Here is a 25,201-nt window from a genome sequence, read left to right as displayed (position 1 = left end):
CATTGTTTTTCTATGTAAACCCGCACTAGACGGACGTGTATGACCAATGCACTCGCGTCTTTTTCAGCGTCTCGCACATGACACGGCATTCTAAAAACGCGTCTCTAGTTTTTCGTTTCACTGACCTGCGTTTTTTAACAGCAAAAATGTGTGTTCTGTGTGACCCAGCCCTTTTCAATCCTTGCAGTCAAATAGATAAATGCTCAATTCTGAATAAATTACACTGTTTGGAGAAGTTTTTTGATTTGATCAAATGTGGTACTTGCCCTGAAACGTTTAAAAAGATGAAAAATGCTATATATGATGATGATATCAGAGCTAATGGTTTTTACACACTCTTCAGAATTCACAGAATCATCCAATCACACTATACAGCACATGGTGCCACTGGTGTTTCCTTCCGGAGAGAGAAAGAGTGACCATACTGGGGCGAGCCAGTTGGTGATAAGCTTTCATTAATGCTGAGCAGTTCAGCAGGGTTTGTCAAGCAGGGGATAAAAAGCGATCAGATGCAATTAAGCATCAGGAGAGCTCCGGTAATTGTATAATTTTTATCGTCAGCATGCTTTATTGCCCCACGTCTCTGAAAAGCAAGAGTCTGCAAATTACTGCATTAGAGCCAGTACTCATCTCATGGCCTGCACACTGCTTGCTTATTAAAGTACCGTCAGTACAGCCACTCAACAGGCAGAGTTGATGAATCACCAGCTAATCACCTCCCTTTACCCTGCTCCTTCATCTCCATACAGACTCCATCTCCTTCCCTAAGCAATCCAGCTGTTTCTGTCTTTTACCCTTTAGCATCCTGTTCTCCACATGACACGAGCAGCATCAGCTAGCAAACAGCTCTACAACATGCGATAAACTGCTGTTTCTCCACAGTGACAGTCAAAGAGTTCAAGAAAGTGATCCATTAGTATTCGCATTCATCTCAATGGCAGTTGCTTTGCAAATTTAAATCTATTCACTTAGATGAATGCTTCAAAAAAGCACCAAGAGGTGTCAGCATAAAATACCTATGGCTCTCTAATCATGTTTTAAATACTCAGATCGGTTTTACTGAAAAACAACCCAATATTTAAAGAAAATGTACATTAAAATTGTGGAGACTGCAATTGCTCTCCTGTGCACCTACTAGCATTTCAAAGTACAATAGTTTGCCAAAATGTGCCGTTTTTCTTCTTCTGGTATTTGAATGCCATTTGGTAAACCAAATTAAAAGCTCAATTTCTAAACCAACTATACTTTGGAGGGAAGTGCTTTACAGTTGCTTAAATACTGAGTTGTTGTATACCAAAAAGCATTTAGAAAACGAACAGCCACATTTAATCTTTGCAAAAATTCTTGGGTGCTTCATTAAGTGTTAAAGTAAGCAAATATGTTAGCCTGGGAAAACCCAGACAACTTCCGGCAAATTTAGATTTGCTCTGCAAGTAGTCTGGCAAAGAGCTCATTCAAGCCCATTTCTAATCCGTCGAAATCGCAGCACCAATCAGAATCGTTGGGGCGGGCTTTACACGATGACGATCGCTCTGATTGCGCCCAGAGGCATTTGAGCGACATCCGTTGGTGAAGCGCACCAACTTTTAAATGCATTATTATATTCAAATTGCAAACACATGAGGACAGTCTCCATGAAAGACCCACTGGCAGATGAACAATGCTACTACATTTCTCTCTCCGAAACGGTAGGAAATTAAATTAGATTTAATAGAGGATTTTAACTGTGACAAGATGATTGACAGGGCAGTTTACGTGACAGGATGCACGCGACAGATCCGTCTGATAAAGATGACGAAGTAGTATGTCCCAAAGCTTGGCTACTTTTTTGCTACACATTCAAAAGTAGATACCTTTTCTTCATAAAAAGAGTACATACTTTTATGGCGTAGTGTAACTTAGGCGAATTGGGACGCAGCATATGGCTTTACACGATGCCGTCGCTCTGATTGGTTTTAGGAGTTTTAGGTCTATCCAGTTGCGCCCAGAGGCATTTGAGCGACATCCGTTGGTGACGCCCCTTTGGAAATTAGTTATTAATGAAGCTTTGCCAGACCATAACTATGGTCTGGTTTTAACCAGGCTACAAATATGTACTACCATTATATTAAATTCCCCGAAAAGGACATTCATTAAAGTCGCAATTAAATGGAAGTAGTGACAGATCTTTTTTTTCCATATTGTGACGTGCGTCCAAGTGAAATAGATTTTTTTTTTTAATGTAGGGTTCTGTCCATCAGTTGTTGACTGGATGGAGGCAGATCGATTGATTGGGAGCTTGCAGTTGGCTGTAATATAGGGGCGGGGTTTAAGTGGGCTAAATGATTGGAGAAGTCCTGCATACATCATCAGAGAGAAGTCTGTTGTTTCACTGGAATGTTATTTCAATGTAGGTAAAAAAAAAAAAAAACATTTAAAAAAAAAATGTATGCCAATTTTTAAGTATTTTCCTTTGTATTCTGCAGAAAAAAGAAAGCACAACTATAGTAAAAAGAATCATTAGAAAGGAAAATGCTTGTTTGGAACCAACATCTGGTGTAGTTCCAAAATCTACCAGGAGGGGCAAACAAGGCCATGCTAACCAGCTAAACCTTGAGCCCTTGGTGACATACACTTATCCTGAGTACTGTGTCGAGTTACATTGTATCTTGTGACATATGATACTTCTAATCCCATCCTAAGGGATCAACCAAACGCTGTCCCCACAAGGGGGCGAATGCGCGAGAAACCCAGTCCGAACGGTGACTCATAACTTTATGAAAATAGGCAGCGGGGAGACCTGGGGAGAGGAAATGAGATTTCCTCAGTCTGTCACCGGATAGACAAGGTCGCTGAGAGGAGAGCAGGGTTATGTTTTATGAGGCTTTCTTTTTCTCCAGCTTTCATCGCTCATGTGTCACTGTTGAAAGAGTTTATAAGAGCTGCGGCTTCTGAGTCTAATGTCCCATAATGCCCTTCGCTTCCAGTAATCATTGGGTCATCTGTTCAAATCAAACCAAATGCAGAATCAATCTTTGGTTTGTTTAACGTCTTTTTGAGCGTTTTAAACAATGGAACTGAATGTCCCCTCCTTCTCTCGCTGTTTTGTTTGTGCTGGCACAATTCACTGCAACAATGTGTTATTCATATTGAGAGATTGAGTAAGTGCACGCGGAAAGCAAAATTCATCCCCCACAAAAACTGCCTGAATTCCCACCATATAACACAGAGCTTTCATTTTGATTTCCATCCTGTCAGAGGAAAGAGCTATGATGTTATTTCTACAGTCGACTTTTCCTTTGGATTTCTGTTTTGGATGAATAGCAAAACTCTTTTTTTTCGGGTGAAATTAGCTCAACAAGCAATAGCTGCAGGTGCTGGCTCCCGCTGACAATGACAGGCCATTTCATCTTACGCACTCCCGCACGTTCCTTGCAGTGGATGAAAGCATCATTTTCAGCGGCCATCCATTTGCTCCAAGCCCTACACGGTAAGCAAAGCATGCCACTAAAAGGCTCTTGAAAACACGGGAGCAAAGCTGAATCAATCTGTTTGTTTACCCTGGAAACGACAAACATACATTCCCGTTTCCAAGCAGCGAGATATTTTTAAATGCATTTATCCTCAACAAATAACAATGTCATGGTTACCTGGAGGGAAGATTTCCCCCAAAAACATGATAAATAACGTGATAAAATATCAGAGGGCAAGTATTTACACTGGCTTGACTATGAAGACAACATCAATATGAAAATAACCCATACTCTTTCAAATCAAATATTTAGGCCTACAATATTATAAAAAATGCATATAGACACTATATTGTCACACATATGTTTTGTAATCATTTAATCCACCCACAAACTAAGTAAAACATTTTTTTACTTGCATTAAAATAAAAGGTAAAAAATAACAATGCATCATTATATTTGAATCCAGAAAAGTCTGACTGCTTATACTGGCATATATAGTGATCATGAGATTGCAAAAAAAAAAAACAACAACCTTTTTTAGACATTTTATCATATATGACCTTGTGTGAACAAGGTAGTGCATAGCCAAATGTAGACATAATTAGTCATGTCTACTTTAATTAATCAACAGTTTATAGTTTGTGTACAATAATGTCAAACAAAAGGAAAATTTTAATTTGACTTGGAATTACTAAAGGATCAAGCAAAACATCTGCTTTGCTTTGCCAAATACTATAAATGACTAAAGTACCATAAAAGCATCAGTAATTAAAAGAATAGACCAATTATGTACCTGCGAAGCTTCATACACAGACATCAAAGAAACGACTCATGTGGAAGTTCATCTCATCATTGTGTCGAACCTGTCCTGAGATTTTCCTCATTTCATCAAATGAATCATTTGTGCAGATGTGTTTCATGCCAAAATTCATCTGTAGAATCTTTCTTCACAAGAACAGGTTAAGTCAACAGACCTGAAGCATCTCTTTCAAATATATGCATTTGTTATGTAAATTGAAACTGTTTCTGATGGTGTCATAGCAGAAGTTCTGTTAATTTTGCACATATTCTCCATTTAGCAGTCTCATAATTACTCTCATTTGCTCAAAAAATTGACAACTACACAATCCATCTGGTATTCATATATTGACTGTTTAAAGAGCAACTGAATCATTATGCTAAAAGAAAGATGGATATAGTAGTAGTTAATTCTATTCATTTCTTTGGTGCTTATTTCAGGTGAAATATGAATAGAACAATGACTCAGTTTCCTTCCTATGTTTTTGATTCCATTATATAAATGAATGTTTTTTTTGTTCACATTTAATGCTATAACTCTAACTGAATTTATTCATTCAAAAACAGCTGATTAAATGATCAAATATATCAGCAGATAGTCACATAATGATGCTACATAAATGCTGGAGAAAAAAACTGTCTGTTCATGTATATCATTATAAAGTGGGCTAATTTCTTCAACCGTAACTCAAACAGCAAAGACTCAACCGAAAGAAATCAATGAATATAATTTTCATAGTTCCCTGTTCAAATGTTTGTGGTAATGCCAAGCATGGATGTGCAAACAGCCTCTGTGTCTTCATTTGACGAAAATAGTAATGATGATGGTGTTAAGCAGCTGCAATTTTGCATAGGTTTGTTTAACTTGAAAACTTCCCAAGGAGTCAAACGCGGTTGTCGAAAGCAGCAGTGCGACTTTCTTCCCTCAGACTAAACGGTAATTACTATTGCAGCCCAAGCCACATCCCAGACGAAACAGAGAGAAGGAGGAAGACGAGAGAGGCAGAGAGAGCTGTAATATGAGCTGCTGTCTCTCTACTAATTTCAATTAAACAGTCATCATTAGCATGAGCCACACTCTCCTGTGGACTCCTATTTACTTTGTTTATCTGCAGACTCACTGTGTGTGTAATACACGCTGAAAAACAAACTCAGAGACACCTTATACATCAGTATCTATCAACACATTTCATTTTATGTACTAACATAAGCACATATGTAACCTCCAATGATTATTGCTCATGCTTAAGAATTCCTCACCATTCCTGACACATTTTCAGGTCAAAAGGCTCATGCAAGTCAATGGGCGGCACCACTTTTTTCACGAGGCAGAAAACATGTTACGTTTCATTTCTGAAACACTAGGGAAGCACCAAATACAAATCTCCAAAGTTGTTGTGGCCCACTGCGATATGGAGATCTGAGTGACCACCCAAGTTTCGCATATCAAATGTTCCCACCTGGACAAATCGTTCTCACCACTAGCCAGTCACCATGTCAATATGCAACATAAAAAACAGTGATCTTCTAAAATACATACCCTCTCAAGGGGCCTTTAGAGATGCAAAAAGCTTGTTGCTGATGAGCAGACATGTATCTTAAAGCTACACTATAATTTTAAAAACTGCATGTCTTGTGAGAGAACATTGTTTTGGTTGCGCTTCAGCTCATGAACATGAACGTGGTTCAAGGTCTCTGTGTACATTTGGATACAGGGTATCTTACCAGAGCAAATGGAGAAAAAAAAATTCACAACTGGTGATTCCCTTGAGGTTAGCCATTTCGAATGATCCATGTTAATTTCTCCTATTTATTGTAACAAACTTGCAGCTTCAACTTCAGCTTTTTTCTGTCCCGACAGCTCTAATATATAACATTATAATAGGGTTTTCAAAGTGTATATGGGTAAAGACGCGGTTTGCGCAATAAATTGTTTGCACTCTCTTATTAACATTTTTCATTAAAAAAGTTTAGTGTAGCTTTAAATACATACATTTTTACATCATAAAAATTAAAATGGTGTTATTATTTACTTACCCTTGTGTCGCTGCAAACACTTTTCTATTTTTGAAGTATCTTCACAGATCTTTGCCATTTAGCTTAAATTTCAGTCTGTTCCTTGCACATCAAATATCATGATCCCCTTTGGAAGACATCTTCTTCCTAAAACATGAAAGCAGAATTTTCATATTTCTAATGTCTGAGAACAAACTCGATTTGATGTAAAATATTGACTTTGTTAAAAGTGTATCTTTTTGAAGATAAACACTGATCTTGTCACTGTGAAAGTTGGAGAAAAAAAACTACTATTTGTGTGTTCCTCTGAAAAAAACAACAAAAAAGCAATGGCAGCGTATGGGTTAAAATTAGTAAATAATGAACAAAAAACTCATAGCCTTCGTATTCACATTCCTATGGTAATTCGCATCAATATTAGGTAGCTTCATTGCACATTAACAATGCTACAAGATTAAACAGTCTAGACAAGCAACCTAAATGTTTGATAATGGGCCACTAAGGAAACTTACATCCACAAGATCCCAGGAGGGGTTTATAGGGCAGGTGCCCACCTCACCACCCACTAGAGCCATTACAATGACCTTTACATGGTCTTGGGAAGTTCTGGCACAGTCTCAGGATGTTAATAATAACATAATAATAAAAGGGAGATATTCACATCCCTCAGGCCAAAGTGGTCATTCATATGCATGCAAAACAAATAGTCCTTGACCCACAGCTCACAGATTGTTTGTTGCCAAAATCACATCTCAAATGAAATATTCATAGCCAACACATGCCTACACATATCTTATTATTGCACAACACTGCTTATGCATAGTTAAAATAAAGAGGTACACAGTTGCAAAAAGTGCCACTGGATTTGCAACTTTCAATTCCGTGCCAGTAAGAACAACATCGCCTGTACGGCCTCGACTCTCGAAGGAACCAAGGAGGTCGGTCCCTGGTGATAAATGTGCCCTGGGTTATTTCTAACGTTAAACACATTAAGATAAAGTAAGTGTACAGGAGGGCCTTCTGGGTGCCTACCATGGAGAGTGTGAACTAATTAAACAGCTCTACAGTGCTGTGTTTGGACTGCACTTCCATAACCTGTCAGGGCCATGTTGTATCACACCACAGGGAGATCAGCAGTTGACTAAAAGAGAATCACCTGAGGGCATTTATCCACATTCAATAGGCTAGATGACATGGTTGGGTCAGGGTAGGTCAGACCACACACTGTCTGTGCCCTAAAAAGACAGAAACCGAATGGAATACAGATGATCTCCAGCGACCTGCTTGTGTTTTAATGAAAAAGAATAAGTAATTCAAACGTTGCAAAGTCCTGAGCTGGCTGTCCAACTCTGGTGCTGGAATATTAACTCTAAGTGCTTTGATTAGTCATCTCCGAATATGTTTCAAACATGGTTAGTCATTTTCATCACAATGACACTGAAATTATAAAAAACCATAAAGAAAAAAACGTTTTAAAATATTTCACGTTCAAATGCAACCATGGAAACCGGAGCAGGAACTTCATTTGTCTCTTAAAACTAAAAAAACTTCATTGAGTGCCTCAAAATTCATTCTTGCTGTCAAAAACACCCTCATTTTTTACAGATTGTTCTTATCCTAACTATAAATGATTGAAGATGCATTTTGTTTTCATTGCCTGTGTTTTCTTTTTTGAGTATTTTCGGAGAGACACTTCAGGTGAATATGGTGTAAAAACAAATACTCCTGTGAAATATAAGCTATTCATTTGGCCCTCACAGTAATTACATTATTACAAAAAAAAAAAATTTATATTACAAAAGACTTTTATTTAAGCCATATCACACAAGGAAGAAGAGTGTTGTTGTTTACAGCCTTGCTGATATTCGGAAAACAGCGTAATTTTGCTTTAATACAACAGGTCAATAAACAAAGTGAACATTGAGTAACTTACTTTTTAGACACAATATTAGTGAATTTTTTTTGCTCCAATGGTGAAGAGAGATGCGTTCATGCCATGTCGTAATTACAAGATTCCAACTTGTAAAATGCGTTCACGTCATCGTGGAACTTGTAATTACAGCTTGTAAACTGGGAATTTTCTGAGAGACCCTTGTACCATGTGATCATTGCAGATTCATTTGGGCATTGAGTGTTGCCATAGAAATGCATAATTTCCAGTCTGAGTATGTGAACATATGCCGTGGACACAGTATTAGTTTAAAACAAAACGTCTGAAATAAACACACAGTAAGCTGTGTTTTGTTTCTGTTTGAATCACTGTTTTGAATAAAAACGTTGAATGAATGATTCAACAATTCACTTAGTTTGTTCCTGTATGAATCGGTGTTTCGAACAAATCGGTTGAATGAACTACTCAATGACTCACTCATGTTTTATTTCTGAACGAATCCATGTTTTGAACAAATCATTTGAATTAATGATTTAATGACCCACTCATAAAAACAGTCTTCTGTAACAATGTAACTGGCAGAAAAAGTCTATGAAAAATCCCTACCACTGATGCAGGCTTTCAAAATTTACCCTTGCTGTCATAAACATCTTGATTTTTATATTTTAGAAAATAATTAGGAGATGATTAGGAGCCCACTGCTCGGGGTGTGTGTGGTTTGCAGTGTGTCTGTATGTTCACTACTCACTGCTCCTAATGTTTGTGCACTAACTTGGATGGGTTAAATGCAGAGGACAAATTCCGAGTATGAGTTACCATACTTGGCCTTCACGTCACTTCACTTCTTATAAATAAGTTTGCTTGAAGATGACAGCTGATTCAACCACTAGTTTTGACTGCCTGTGATTTCACCATTCAACTCTTGATACTTATCCACACACATAAAAAAGACAGCACTGCATCTTAAACAGAATATGTAATGCGTATAATTCTATATATAACATCTCATGCATGTTAATTATCCATAGTGATGACTAATATTACTTGTTGCTTGAATACATTTAACATAGTAGACCTAATCAATACCAAGAAGGCTGAATTGTGATGGATACACTTTGTGCTGACACACAGAGCTCTCTATACTCAGTGGGGTAGAGAGCTAAGAGGTCCCATAGCTACTGAATTAATAATGAACATGGGCACTGCTGATTGGCCTCCTCTCTCCCTGCAGGGTAAAAGCAGCCTGTGTCTCCAAAGTCCTGATTGATTAGCTGCTTATTATTAATAGATTTGGGTTAAGACTTTGATAAGTCCGGCCTGTTTGAAAACACGCACATCAAATGTGTATAAAAATAGTTCAAATATGTGCATATTGCAGTATGCATAATTAAATCAGAAAAAAACAGAGTCTTGTGCAGTTTGTCTTGTTGCAAACAATTATTGTTCTGTGAAGTAGAATTTCTTTGTGTGAGATGAATGTAATTGAGTCCCTAAAGTAGCATGTGGTTTATCAGACTCCATTTTCTTAGTCGACAAGTACGTGGTCTTCTGGATTCAAGGTTTCTAACGGCTCTAGCCTTAAAGCCCTAATCAATATGTTGGGTTTGTCTCTTTGAGCTCTACACCTGTTTACCATGGAGCATGACCTTGAGACACCACAGGAGATTTTTTTTTTTATAAATATATATATATATATAAACCTGCACCATAATTTGCCTTCATCCATACCGATCTCTCTCTGGCTCATTACAATTCATGTCCTTCCAGGATCCTGCAATGTGAATATTATAAAAAACTATTTGAAAATTAATCAAATGCAAACTACAGGAACATCATTTTACATTTGATTGATTTTCAAATTGTTTTTTACGATTTTACAAGAATGACTTAACTAGTAACTATAAGAAACTTCAACGCTATTTTTGTAGTGCAAACACGAAACAATAAAAATGTACTCTATATACGGTTGGAAACGCTTATTTTCATCCATGTTTTTAAAACTGTGTAAAGAAATCAGGACGTAAATGTGATATTAAATCATTCTGTAATATCTTTCATAACATGGTTGAGAAACTATGTGCAAATGTTTAGTGGAAGTTTGAATTTCTGTGCCAAAGTGCTGGAAAAAAAATTACTCATTTAGATTAAACACTGCTAATTAATATGTACACTAGTGTACATACACAAATATAAAATATAAACATATGTCAACTATATATAATCAGTGCAGAGGACTGTGAAGGAAATGAGCACAAAACCTAAGAATTTATATTAGTCTCTTACCTTTATTTTCTTAGTACCCAAGTCCTGAATTCTCTACAGAGAATTTATTTCTCCAAACACTATAAATGTTATGAAAAAAAAAAAAAAAAAAATCCACATGTTTTTTTTTTTTTTTGGGGGGGTCCCAGGAGGATAACATGAACAAATCCAACACGGATGAAATACAAGCAGGTCCAAGACTTTTAATGTCAGCTTAGTTCAGATCATCTCACGTTGCTTATAGGACCGACCGCTTCACTGCATCTGTAGCAACACTAAGCAAAAGACTGATTCAAGGAAAACAAGATCTCAATTGTTTAAGATTTAGCCTAACATTTGTTCAGGAAAAATAAACGACAAAGGTACAAATGCTTTTTTGGGGTTACACCAAATTCAACACCACACTGAATCAATCACTCTTTGGGTCCCGAGGCCAACGATCAATCACCATTTGTTTCTATGCCCCAGTGGATCTATATTAATTCAAAACAGTTGACAGTTAATTATAGTCACACAGTTCATGATCTCCCCAATAGCCACTTAAATACAGAGGGAAAGAGTAAGGAAAAGGGCTGATGGGAAAACACAAGATGCCAAGACAAAGAAAACTTTGGACTTGGGTGCAGAAAATATTGTACACACATCCTTCCAGTATCACTGCTTTATCCATCTGGATTCACTCTGTCAGCTACAATGAGCTCATGCATGTGTGCGTTTCACCAGCTCAACACATATCCACAGAAAAAACAGCCCTGAGAATGCAGAAAGAACATTTAAGCCTAACATTTACAATCATCTGTGTTCACGCAGCCACGGGAATCTGGCTCAATCCCCCTAAAAAAACAACACTCTCTTCAAAGACTAAAACAGTGTGTATCATATGACAACACTAAGACAAGACTTATAGCTCAAAGATAAGAGTGTCAGAGCAATCAAGAGGGACAGCGGAGCTGAAAAAAAGTGAATTCAGCAGATGAGAGTTGCTCTCACTGTCTATTTCCTCATCGAAGAATCTGATTCCAGAGTTCACTTCTGCCAGGCTTGCAGGACAGAGCTCCCTGGTTCTTTTCAGCAAGATTGGCAGTTATGTCTAGCAAACTGCCAAAATGTATAGTGATACACGGTGAGTTGGAGGAAACAGCCCATTGTAAATTTAATTTCCTTTCACTATATGACTAGCAGTGTGACATTCCATCACCAGCCAAAGCACTGTGAGCTTAGAGGAAACTTGTCTACACACACACAGCAAGCAGTATTTCCTGACATCAGAACTTTTTTTAATGATTTTTGAAGCAGTTGGTGACAGTATCAGATCAGTGACCCAGTTTTTCACCACTGCACAAAGGAAATAGCGTAAAAGTACAATGGACACCCGACTGGCCACAGGAGCACATGGGTCAGATTTATCTTATTCTCTGGGGTGTTATGCCTCCTGGTGGTATAGTAAAGAACTGTACTGAAAAGAGGTTGAGATCAAACGGTTTATTTGGACTGCAGTTAAAGTTGCCGATTTGAAATATCTCTACCCATCTCCTATATCCATCAACGCTGCTTGAACTCGAAATAAACACTTTAGACTCAAATTGATCTTGACCTTCCTCTTCATATCTATCATTGTTTACACACTAATGTTCAGAAGTTTTTTTTTTTTCCTAAAAGTGTCATGCTTAGCAAGCTGAATTTATGTGATGAAAAATATAGTAATATTAATATAACTTTAAAATATTATGAATTTTCAGCTGCCATTACTCCAGGCTTTACATAAACCTTTAGTCTAATATAACAAATTGTTGCTCAAGTTCAACTTCCTGAATGGTATATACTGTATAAGCTTTACTAATTCAAACAGAAAATTACATTTCAGTTCAACATTGTTCAAAACAACGTTCTTCGGAACACAAATGAAGATGTATTTTAAAGAGCGATTTCTGTCCCTCATTGACAGTCTACACAACTACCACTTAGACGCTTCAAAAAGCTCATATAGTAAAACCATCCATATCCATATGAATTGAGCGGTTTAGTCCAAATTTTTCAGAGACAAGATCACTTTATACAATGAACAGATTGAATTTAGCCTTTTTTATTCACATGTAAACATTGATCAAACAGAAGCTTAACCAAACCTGCTTGACACGCGAGAACAAACCTCACTGGTTCTTGCAGGAGCTCAAGCGTGCTACGTAACACGAGAATTAACCTCATTGGTTCTCGCACTTCAAGCAAGCTTGAGCTTCTGTTTTCCATATCAGATGTATTCCTTGATGAATGTTTATGTGAATAAAAGTATAAATTAAATCAGTTTAGCGTATAAGAGATCGTGCCTCTTCAGAAAATTTGGACTAAACCATTCAATTCATATGGATTCGTTTTACGATTTCTTTATGAACTTTGAGGCATCAAAGTGGTAGTTGCGTGAACTGTTAATAAAGGGACAGAAATTGCTTAGATATCAAAAAAAAAAAGAACAAAAAAAAAGAAATTCATTTGTGTTCAGAAGAACAATTCTTATAGTTTTGGAACATCATGAGGGTGAATGAATTAAATTTTGGGTGAACTAACCCTAGCACATTATGATTTATGATTAAATGCTTAACATTTGGGCAATAAAGTGCTCACTCAGTGCAGATTAATGCCTTTAATGGCATGCTTTATTTTTGAACAAACCACTTCTTCAGCCTCAATATTAAATCCAATGAAGTGCAAAACTTAAAGAATGATTAACCAGATGACAATTACAGTAAATGCAAATAACCAACTTTGTGGATTCTTTATTTTTGATCACTTTAAGTGCACATTGCTCATTTCAGTGTTACCAACATGGGTTGCAGAACAGTTTGTTCTTCACTCTCTTCCTCTGGAGCAGCACTAGGCCAGTGCAGGGAAATCTTCTGGATCATCTGGGTTTGGAGCCTTAGGAAAAGCCAAAACATGAATTAGCCCAAAACCACCAATGACTCACACAGCATGAACACCAAGCTGGCTTGCAAGTCTTGCATTTCACAGGACTATGTTGTCAGGGGCATGAGCACATTCTGATGTAATACAACTAACTTACAAATTCAAGTTTTTGTGGAGATCTTTGGGATGGCATGGAGGGAGCCCCACGGCCACGACCACCTCCACCTCGTCCGCCTCTCCCACCACGAGAGGGCCGAGCCAGGCTGCCAAAGTTGATCTCCAGTTGACAGGTAATGTCGTTGGCCGGGCGACGGAAAACCACATCCTCTTCATCAATGCCATTATCAAGTTTCTAGAAAGAAAGACCTGCAATTACAAGAGCAGAACTGCACCCAACAAACTCTGAGCCAAGAATGAGACTCCATACCTGAAGGAGTTTGGACTTATGGATAACCACGGCCTTGGACGGGACAGGGGTGTCTGCCTTACGAATATTCAGCTCTACCTTGGGCCTGCTTTGCTCTTGTAGGGCTTTCCACTCATCCAGTGTCATCTCTATGGCAACTTCAATTACTTCCTCAGTCTCAGATGGTCTGTAAGACGAGCAATCATACATTAACATCCATTATGACTTAAAGCATACGTTCATAAAGCCAGCACATAATAGTACCAAGTATTGGGTTACAACTACAAGATATTTCCTGCAGCTGTGCGAAACAGACCTGTTTTCTCCATCAGTTGCAACTACCTCTTGGGTCTCCTCGGTTTCAACAACCTCCTCACTAGGTGACCCCTCTTCAATTTCACTACAGGACAGAAGGAAGATGACAACCATTTTCTCAGCAATCTGAGAAAAGTATTCTAATTGAACAATATATAACTATATAAAATGTGAAGTCACCTCATTTGGTCTCTCATAGAGCCCCAGTTGCGAGATCCACTGCCACTGCGCTTCTCTTCCGAACGGACACTCCTAATTTCAAGTAATGTCTCATTTACCAGAAGACATTGCACACAAAAGGTTTTAAAAGGGGTCATTTGATGCTTTAATGTTTTCCTTTAGTGTAATATATCCGTTATTGTGTATGAGATCTAAAAAGTTACAAAGCTCCCACAAAGGGATTTATTCTAACAGAGAACTCCACGATCCAAGCCCAGATATTACTTCCTCAAATGTCGGTCACAATGTGAAATATGAGCATTATGAAGAGAGAGAAGACAAGGCTTCAGTGAATTGCAGTGTTACGTCGTGGAAACATCTCATGCTTGGATGAGAAAATAAAACCGCTTTGTTTGGCCTTCCAAAAAGATGAAATTAGGAATCTAATGTAAATATTTATTTATAAAGCTGTTTTTGAGCAGTACAACCCAAAAGTTTTCTTGTGCACAGCACATTTACAAAGGACCTCTTCCTGAACCTGGGAAAGCACAATTCTGGCTAAATACAAAGCACTTACCAATGTGAAACTTTCTGCTCAAGTTGTGCTCACAAAGTTGCTTCCAATCGTTCAACTTGATAATCCACATTTTTAGAAAATACACTTGGGCTCAAACTGATACAGTAAAACCAACATTATTATGGGTGTTTACAACTGCTTAAAGCAGAAGCTCACAATTATGGTACAGGGCGTTACATTTCAGACAAGCTTGAGGTGTTTAGCCAATCAGAGCACTCGGAGCTTTAGGGAAGGAGGGGCTTTGTAGAATTCAGCAGTTTCAGACAGAATAGAGGAGCCACAATAATATACAGTATGTGACTTTTTAACATTAAAGCTTTTAAACATTAAAACAAATAATGAAGCATCATATGAACCCTTTTAGCTTTCAGACATTAGTTCCCAAATTCTTTAAACTAGCAGGTTCCAAATAGTTATTTAACTAAAAAAAAAAAAAATGGGTCACAGATAAGTTCTTAAATGGTAAAGAGGTAGACAATGCAATTAACCATATAATTGCACATCACATAATAGAACCAAGAGATTGAAATAAATGTATTAATGTCAAACATAAATAATATCACAATAAATTGTTACATATTATAATATCTGTATCTAATTTATTGGAATATGAAACAATGTTTCAGTGATAAAGGCCAAGTTTAAATCTCAATTTTAATTAAGTGACATGGAATTAAAGGGATATTCACCCAAAAATTTTAAATTACATCATCTCCTCACCCTCAAGTTGTTCCAAACCTGTATGACTTTCTTCGTTCTGAACACAAAAGATGAACACGAAAGGTGGGGTCCATCAACTGTTTGGTTACCCATTATTTTGTGTTTAGCAGAACAAAGAAATTCACACAGGTTTGGAACAACTTGAAGGTGAGAAAATGTCAGAATTTTCCTTTTGGGTGAACTATCCCTTAAAGTCTAGGTCCTAAATCGAAACCAGATGCCAACCACCACATTACTTTTTTTAAAACGGACATTTAAAAGACTGTAAAGAATCACTGCTCACGTTCGGTCACTGCCACTGTGTCGTTCGAACTCCCTCTTTCCTCTCTGGTCAAATCCATCATTGGATCTTGGATATCCTGGGCCTCGGGCTCCTCGTCCACGTCCAGTACCTCTTCCTCTGACAGGCCTGTCCAGCACATCCACAGGCCTACACACAGACGAAGATAGATTGAGTGGCACGCAAAATATTTCCGAAATAGTAGCAAAATAAGAGCTTTAACTTACCTCTCAACAGAGAAACTGAGGGGGGTGTCGCCATCGTTGAATTTGCGCTCAAAAGTCACGCGTCTCTCTATTCGCTCCTCAACCTCTCCACGAGCAAGGCGGACTTGGCCTAGAAATTTGGACAAAACACATGCCACAAACATATGAACACTTGAAATGCCTAAAACTCAAACAACTAGCGCACACCACATTCAGACTCTTCTAGTGGTTGATTAAATGAATCCATTAAACAGAAAGACATGTTGCGTCGAGTAAAATTACCCCGTCCTTCACCCAAGTTACCTTGTCCACCGCCAACTACTGGAAGAACGATTGTCCTGTCCCTTTGAGACTCCTTCTTTCCAGCTTTAGTCGTGGTTGAAGCTTTCTTTTGCTCCTCTTTCTTCTTCTTCTGCTTTTTTCCTACTCCTGCCGCGAATAAGATGTCGAAAGGGTCGGATTCGTCGTCCAGCAGCTGGCCGAAACGATTCGCAACGGCGCATCCATACCCCTCATTAGGCATCTCCTCCACTAACGTTAACTCCTTCATCTTTTTCGATTATTATTAAGAAAATAATCGACCAGATATCATCGAAGGATCAAAAAAGTTCTGGTTTATCACCCAAAGAGAAAATTGAGACTTCAAACAGAGTCCATTGATTGAGTTCTAGTCAGTGAACACCAACTAATTTAACCGTCAGAAGTGACGTTCATGAAATTGAAATCAGGTTAATATAAAAACAATTACCTCCGCCCCGGAAGTCCACTTAGTTTTCAGAACGCCCTCATTAATATTGACTACGCATTCCCGTTTTTTTGTGACTGGAAATGTGAAATTATAACTTTTAGACCAAAAACAAATATATTGTCATTCCAATATAAAATTGGTACAATTTGTGTTTGTGCATTTCCTCATAGCTATACATTTTATAATATAGCTGTCCCACCCAGAAAGTTACAACAACAAAAAGTTGTGCAATAAATTAGATCAAGCGAACTTTTGAGATAACGAAGGGAATGATTGCTGATAAAACAACTTCCCAGTATATATAAAAAAAAAGTACACTGTTAAATTTACTTACATTAACCACTCCATCTGTGCAATGCACCGGATTGTGGGATATCTTAGATCTAAAAATCGACCAGGGTAAGGTATTTTAGAGGAATAGTTTAGCAAACACTGTATTCAAACATGACATTTAATAATCAACTCTCATATTTAATCAAATAAAATGATTTCATAATACATTTGTTAAGAAGACAGAGATGGTTCTTCATGATGTTTTTATTGCCATCACACACAAGTATTGATTCCCAGTCCTTTTTTGAAAATATAATTGTTTACACAATTAAAAAATACAGAGGCTTACACAATTTTGTTTAATTCAGCTTGCCAATCAAGACCCTACAGATCATTAGCTATGAACATAATAATGATATGCATTAAACTATTTCAAACAGCCCTGAACATGAGATGCAATGTTTAATTCAGTGTAACCTTTGGTCTAGCAAAAATTGAAGAATTTACATGGCATATTTACATTTATGTTGCTTAAGATTTCTATGATCCACAAACTTTTTCCCACAGCTCTCACAACTGAATGACTTTAGACCGGTGTGCACTCGCTGATGGGTCCTCAGATGCACAGCCTGATTGAACGTCTTACCACAAACATCACAGCCGAAAGGTCTCTCTCCTGTATGGATTCTCATGTGCATCTGAATACTGCTCGAATACCCAAACCTCTTTCCACAAACCTCACAACTATATGGCTTTTCCTTCGTGTGAACCCTTTGGTGTACCGTAAGGGCGGCTTGTGAGTAGAACTTCTTTTGACAATGTTCGCAACTGAACTTCTTCAGCAGAGGACTGACCAGTCGCTCATGATGCTTCTCTCCTGTGTGTACAAGCATGTGCTGATTAAGAGAACTGGGGAATATGAAGGCCTTATTACAGATCGAACACACACAATCCCTCCTTCCCGCGTGAATGATTCGCTTGTGCCTTTTCATGTAGTCCGAACTGGTAAATCCCTTACCGCAAACGTCGCAAAGGAACGGTTTGCTTGAGGTGTGTTTGTGCATGTGCATCTTCAGGGCGTACGCTGTGGTGTACCTTTTCAAACATATCGGACAACCGTACAGCTTCACTCCCGTGTGACCAGCTTTGTGTCTGTTGAGGTTTCCAGAGGTGGCGAACTTCTTGTCGCATACGTCGCATGCGTATCGCTTTTCCCTCGTGTGCACGAGCATATGCGCCTGCAAGTGTTTGCGAGCACTGAACCGCTTGTCGCAGAGTTCGCACGGATACTCGTAGGTTTTCTCGATGTGGCTCTTCTGGTGATTTTTCAGATATCGTTCACAGCTATAAAACGCGCCACAAATCTCGCAGCAGTAAGGCTTCTCGCCGGTGTGCAGTGTTTGATGATCGAGCATGTTTTGTTTAATTTTGAACTGCTTGTCACATACGGGACAGCTGTAGAGCGTTTCGACTGCTCTGCATCTGTGTCTGCCGAACGAACGCTTGCCAGGAAAAACTTTCTGGCAGTGTGGGCAAGTAACCGTCTTTTCTGCCGTGTGAAGGCGCTTGTGCTTTTCCAGGGAAGCCTGAAATACAAAAGACTTGGAACATATATCACATTTGAATAGCTGAGCTCCAGTGTGCATCGCCGCGTGTCTGATGAGGCAGCTTCTCATAGTAAAGCGCTTATCGCAATGCGAACATTTGTAATGTTTCACGTGAGCCCGAACGTGGTTAATGAACTTCCACCTCAGTTCAAAACACTTCCCGCAAGTTTTGCAACGGAACAAACCATCGTTTGATTGCTTTATCATTTCTGTGTTAGGTGTGGCGTTGGGCTGAACGTCTGCATTTTCAATGGTAATATTCAAACCTTGCACAAGCGATTCGGTTGCATACTGACTGCTTTCCAAGACAGCACAAGATAAGTCTTCGTTGTCCAAGTTATTTTGTAGAATTTCTGTAAGGAGAAGAACACAGAGTATGTTTAAGAGAAACAAACTGGAAAAGATAACATTTCTACATTTTCTTTTATATAGAAATATTCGTAATTTAGGGTGAGTTCAGTAAATTTTAACTCATTAAAGCTGTTGTTTTTAAACTTTAGTCACGCCCCCTTAAATCTTGAAAAGAATCTGGCACCCCCACCCCACATCAAATTTGGAAAAATGACATTTTAATTCAATTAAAAACTTGCAATGAAAAACACCTGCAATTGATTCATTTTCACCATGTCTATACCTGACGTGACTGAAGAACTCATTATAATCAGTGATTCTGTTTACACTGGACACAGTGCGATGCCACAACAAATCCCCGACAGTAAACTGACACGCCATTCTACTTCCCAAGCGTTCATGCTACTTCTGAAATGAAGGACAAAAAGATTTGCAACGGTTGCTTTGTCGCGTACAGTGTAGACAGCTTTTAGCTGTTGCGGGGCGATAACACTTGTGTCCGGTGTAAACACGGTGTTTGTATTGCTGTTGAAGGGGAGTGGCGGGTTCACAATAGCAGCTTGTGAAGCAATCCACTGAAGAGATGCTTTTCTATGGCAAGGAAGATCTTCAATGTTCAGAAAGTGTGAAGTCAACGGTCTGAAGGAAAAAAAGTTTCAGAAGAAATGGCATTCGGTGCCGCTTTATAAAAGGCAGAGAGCCAATCGGCATTCACACACTACATTTTTTTTTGAATTAATATATTTTATTCAAATAAATGTTGTTCTTTTAAACTTGCTATTTATCAAAAAATCCTGACTAAGCAGCACAATTATTTTCAATATTAATAATAAAAAATGTTTGGTAAACACAAAATCAGAACATAATGATTTTTTAAGGATCGTGTGACACTGAAGACTGGAGTAATTGCAGCAGAAAATTCAGCTTTGCCATTACAGGAATAGATTACAATTTAAAATGTATATAAAAACAATATTAACCCTTTCATGCATGAATTATGATATCCTCAGTCAGGATTTTTTTCCTATGTGTTTTTATTGCTCTTAGGGCATGAAAAACAAGAATTAATTTTTATTTTATTTTTTTACAAATTTTTCAAAGAGATCTTCAGATGTCCACTTGAGTGGACAGCATGCATTTGGTTTAAACTTAAGATATACTAGATTTAATATAAGACAATAATCAAACACATAAAGTATGTGAATTTAACGAACTAATCAATACAATTATATCAAATCATGTGAAAACTATAAAATATATACAAAAAATCTAAATGCAAAATATTGCAATGGCTTCATACAACTTGCACTTGGCGTATCTTTGATATCAGAACATGAGGACATGATTCCATCAGATTTTTCTACAGTCTGTCAAGGTACAACTGTGGAAACCACTCAGATGCTCCTCCAGTGCACCAGAGTATGGAGATTTACCCTTATTAGCTGATAATTCTGATTATGTTCAAGATGGACATGCACATTTCTATCATAGCCCTCCTCTGAGAAAACCTAGCGATACGTTTTTTCAATCTCATCTGAAATGATCAGTGTTGGGGGTAACGCACTACAACTAACATGCATGACCCATTCAGATTACTTTTTTGATGTTACAAGTAAAGTAATGTGTTACAAGTAACATGCATTACCTAATCAGATTACTTTTTGATCTAACAGGTAATTAACTACAAGTAATGTGCATTACCTAATCAGATTACTTTTTTATGTAACAAATAAAGAAACGCATTACAAGTAACATGCATTACATAATCAGATTACTTTGTGATGTTATGAGTAAAGAAATGCATTAAAATAATGCATATTACATAATCAGATTACTTTTTGATGTTATGAGTAAGGAAACGCATTACAAGTAACATGCATTATGTAATCAGATTACTTTTTGATGTTATGAGTAAAGAAACACATTACAAGTAACATGCATTACGTAATCAGATTACTTTTTGATGTTATGAGTAAAAAAACACATTACAATAACGTGCATTATGAAATCAGATTACTTTTTGATCTAACAAATAAAGTAATGCATTACAAGTGTCATACATATGTAATCACATGACTTTTTTCAATGTCAATGAAAATTACTTTCTAATAATACAAGTACATTTATTTACAGTAAAAAAGTCACTGCAGATTAAGTTTTTAAGTTTTAAATTTCAAAAACAATATTCACATTATAATTATGAATTGTAGCTGAAATATAGCCATTGCATGCATGACGTCCACTACAGTGGACATGTGATTAATCAGAGTTTTCTCTCAATCTAAAATCAAAACTTGGAAAATTTTACTGTGATATGACTCATTAGATATTGCTTGATGCTGCAATATTTTTTTTACCTCCAAGAGTCTCCTAGATTCGAAGGAATGGGTGGATATTCTGGAGCAACTTGGCATGTCTGACTGACCCTTGGCCATCTTAGTTTGGAGGGGGGAAAAATCGAAACACAAAGGCTTGCCACTTGATTGCAATTTATAGGATGATGCACAAGGGTCCAATGAAGAGATTGATGTGCAACTTTGCCATAAAAACCCGTGCAAATTCAAGAAAATGCATTTTTAATAGCTGTCCACTGTAGTGACCACTATGCGTGAAAGGGTTAAATCATAATATTTCACAATATTACTGTTTTAACTGTACTTTTGATCGAATAAAAGCAGCCTTGGTGAGCATAAGAGACTTCTTTCAAAAACGTACTGACCCCAAAATTATTATTTATTCTTCTATGCTGTTGACGAAGTGTAACAGCGCAGCGCTTCTGGGTTCTACGTCAGAACGTAGGCTCATTATTGGCCGACGCTGGTCATGCATGTGATCCTGGCCAATAGTGAGCCTACGTTCTGAAGTAGAACGTCAACAGCGTAGGAGAATGACATGGAAGAGAAGAGATTGTTGAATAAAGTCGTTATTTTTGCGCACGAAAAGTATTCTCGTCGCTTGATAAACTTAAACTTAAGCCACTGTAGTCACTTGGACTATTTTAACGATGTCTTTACTAACTTTCTGGGCCGGCAAATGAAATTACATAGCAGTCCATGAAGGAGTGAGAAAACTCAGTTTTCATCAAAAATATCTTCATTTGTGTTCCAAAGATGAACGAAAGTCTTAACGGGTTGGAACAACATGAGGGTGAGTAATTACTGACAGAATTTTCATTTTTGGGTGAACTAACCCTTTAAGCACAGCATTTGAAATCATGTCTTACCTTGAGTGGTGACCTCTAGTGTTTCCAGGGATGTATTGACAGCATCACAGGTTTCGAGCTGCACAATGAATTCTTCTTCGTGCAGAGTGGCTTCGAACTCAATGCTCACTTCTGGAGTCGTGTGAAATCGCTGGTGTTTCATCAAGCATTTCATCATTTTGAAAGTATTCCCACATGTCAAACAATTGAAAGGTCTTTCTTTGTGTAAAGCATTGTGAATGTTCAACAGGGCCAAGTCTTTGAAAGATACTCCACAGGACTCGCAAATGAAAGGCTCCCTTCTCACCTCTGCAGCTATATTTGTGCTTGTGGAAGGTTGGCTTTCACTCAAACCCACATTGCCTGCCAGAATGTCGGTGGGTGCAGATGGCAGCTGTTGGTACTGATTATTTGCTGCTTGTCCAGAGTTTTCCTGATGTTCTGATTCCAATTCATAATCCTTGTTCTTTTCAGGCCCAAGAAGCACATTATTTTCAGGCTCAGGTGTGGCTGCTTGACCCTCTGTGAGAATACAATAAGAATACATTTCCTATTGTAATGTATGCGAGTTAAACAAGCAAGAAAAAATGTAGGGCGGGACATGGTATTGTCCATCTTGATTGGATCGTTGGATCATTGTGGTTCGCTATTGCTGTGATCTCATGTGAGTGACAGGTTGTCCTGCCCTCATGCTAGTAAAAATGTCATCAGTAAAGAGAAAAGATGTCTATGCAATAAGGAGTGGAAGTTAATTTGATTAAAGATTACGAGGGCACATGAAATAAAAAAATGATTGATGATGTACACAGATAAATCATTTATAATAAACACTGCCATATTCCATAAAAAATAAGAAACGTCAGTATTGATTTCATTGTGACTTTAAGAATAAAGACATACCATTTAGTTTGTCTTGTTTTGACAGCTGAGACCTTGCTGTAGCTTCCAATACTTGAGCTGAGATGCGATCATGAATCAGTTTCACCATTGTCTCTATTGTGGCTTTACTCAACAGCTCCATGAATGCAGCAAACTCCTTCTGAAATACAAAGATATCAGATTTTTAGTTGTATTGTACAGCACTTTGTGTCAACCTGGAGTTGCGTTGAAAGTGCTTTATGAATAAAGAAAAAGAAAGACAAAGAGATAATTTGAGATTTACTCATTTGCAAGCACCTTTTACAATTTGCTGCATGTCAAAAAGCAGGGTTTGATTAAAATAAATGATTTTTGTTATACTGTAATTACTTTCCATGCACAAAATATTTGACTCTGGGTTTTTCTCTCTTTTTTTTTGGATCCCTAGAGAACTGCAATGTTTTCTTTTGTTTTCAAATCATTCTGACTAGAACAAGATGCCCAAAGGACAAACATGTTCGGATGTATTCACCTGTTTGAGTGTAAATATCCTGCTCCATTGTCCTCAAAAGACATGAATTTCCAATCACTCAATATGAGTGAACACCGACAGACACAAAAAGCAATGTTGCATATTATATAAATCACCAACTCTAGCATTCAGTTGAATGAATGAGACATGAATGATGTTTTCTACACTATCTATTAAATTGTCAATTTGTCATCACGTCGCCTTGCGCTGGTGACAAAACATTTTCTATTATCTATTAATGCAGTATTGATTGTGTTTTTCTGTTGTTGCTAGCTGCCTATGATCAGGAGGAAAATCATGTAAAAACACCAAACAATTTCTTTACAACTTGTGCGATGACTGTCATGATTTTTGACACACAAATTAAAACATTGCCGAGCACATATGACTAGGTCACAGAGTTTTCAGTATATCATTTTTCAAATATATCTGGCATGTTGACATTAAGTAGGTACAGCTGTTTAAGTGTATATTTGCGGTATATTTGAAAAATTATACCACAGTAGTATGGTTTCTTTACATAATGCATTTGTTCATATATTTTCATATGACTGTCATATGTCAAAAACAATTTAGAATTGTGTCTAACGTAATCATCTCTGGTTAATTTCCAATGTGGGACATTCTTCTGTAAGAATCAGTATTAATTGTCTTTTAAAACAAGCAGGAATTTAAGACAGTATGTTACAAAAACACGCCATTTAATCAACTACAGCTTACTGGGAAACAGATGGAGGTTGCAAGTTTAACAGGTTTATTATGTTTATAAAATAATTACATTCAATATGGACTTAATATATTCGTTACTCTGTGCACTCTTCATATGCCAATTGCAATTACAATGAATGTAAACAACAGCCAGGCAACATTTAGAAGCGTGTTGTGAACAGGAATGGACACTTAATGCGCTTTTCTACTCTAGAACTTACAGTTTTGGCTTGATTCGCCTGTTTAAGTCTGTTTTTGTTCACTGCAGTCCCCTTGTTGCGCTTCCACTCTTCAGATAAGACAGCCGTGAAGTCAGAGAGATGTTTGCTCAACTCCGACACGACACTTTCAACTAACACCCCCATAACGGAGGACAGTGACTCGTGAATTACTGCCGTCATGCTCAAGGAAGATTCTCGGCACTTTACTCCCCAAAATATGCGTACTACCTCATTACATACAATAATGCAGGTTTAAAAAGTATCCTAGCTAGCCCGATTAATTTGCTTGTTTGTGGCGGGGTGTACAAACGGAAGGAAATTCGTCTCTCAAACTAAAATCTCGACTGGAGTATGTTTTGTAATAGCAGTACTGCCACCTAGAGGGTTGGAGTTATTAGTACGCTTTACTTCAAGTGGGGGAAGTCAAATGTTTTTATTTTACTGGGAAGCATAAAGTGTCTAAATTTGTGAGTTTCATATAAGAGAACTAAATGTTGACATTTGCTTATGTTTTTTCAACCCTAGAAAACTCCGTTGTTGTTTTTCTGAATTTGTGAGATGCATGGAACAATTCTTAAGAAATTCTTATTATTTTATGCATGATTGTTGTGACTCAAAAATTAAAACCATAGATTTTTTTTAACACAAACAATTTTTTTTAAGTTTTCAAAAATATCTGATTTGTGGATGACCGACGATACAAAGTACACTGTAAAAA

General features: G+C 37.5%; 2 protein-coding genes across 4 annotated transcripts; both read right to left on the bottom strand.

The window, feature by feature from the left end:
- Positions 1–10,561: 10,561 nt before the first annotated feature.
- On the bottom strand, positions 10,562–18,751 carry LOC307144804 (intracellular hyaluronan-binding protein 4). The gene is made up of 8 exons (XM_079847367.1): positions 16,287–18,751; positions 16,005–16,113; positions 15,781–15,927; positions 14,222–14,293; positions 14,043–14,126; positions 13,748–13,913; positions 13,478–13,672; positions 10,562–13,332 (listed from the first exon to the last, which is right to left on the bottom strand). Exons 1-8 carry the CDS (start codon positions 16,531–16,533, stop codon positions 13,288–13,290), a joined length of 1,065 nt encoding a protein of 354 aa, XP_079703493.1. The 5' UTR covers positions 16,534–18,751; the 3' UTR covers positions 10,562–13,287.
- Positions 17,508–24,829, bottom strand: LOC307144803 (uncharacterized protein; the record flags this gene model as incomplete). 3 transcript variants are annotated; one of them, XM_079847366.1, is made up of 5 exons in its annotated part: positions 24,484–24,822; positions 23,065–23,203; positions 22,186–22,686; positions 18,878–18,964; positions 17,508–17,881 (listed from the first exon to the last, which is right to left on the bottom strand). In XM_079847366.1, exons 1-5 carry the CDS (start codon positions 24,661–24,663, stop codon positions 17,508–17,510), a joined length of 1,281 nt encoding a protein of 426 aa, XP_079703492.1. In that variant the 5' UTR covers positions 24,664–24,822. The 3 variants fall into 3 exon arrangements, with proteins under 3 accessions (XP_079703492.1, XP_079703490.1, XP_079703491.1); XM_079847364.1 differs by having other exon boundaries at positions 17,508–18,964; positions 24,484–24,829; XM_079847365.1 differs by having other exon boundaries at positions 17,508–18,964; positions 23,065–23,200.
- Between the last annotated feature and the right edge of the window lie 372 nt (positions 24,830–25,201).

This window comes from Squalius cephalus (genome assembly GCF_949319135.1).
Source record: "Squalius cephalus genome assembly, chromosome: 17".
Taxonomy (NCBI): domain Eukaryota; kingdom Metazoa; phylum Chordata; class Actinopteri; order Cypriniformes; family Leuciscidae; genus Squalius; species Squalius cephalus.
Note: the sequence above shows the minus strand (reverse complement) of the source record. Positions and strands in the feature narration are given on the sequence as shown.

Bases quoted from the DNA above. Each gene is read 5' to 3' on its own strand.
- LOC307144804 (XM_079847367.1), bottom strand. From the start codon at position 16,533: ATGAAGGAGTTAACGTTAGTGGAGGAGATGCCTAATGAGGGGTATGGA. The intron at 16,114-16,286 runs GTAACTTGGGTG...CCAAATTTCTAG, and splicing joins AGTAGTTGGCGGTGGACAAG to GCCAAGTCCGCCTTGCTCGT. The intron at 13,333-13,477 runs GTAAGTTAGTTG...GCTTTTCCTAAG, and splicing joins CTCCACAAAAACTTGAATTT to GCTCCAAACCCAGATGATCC.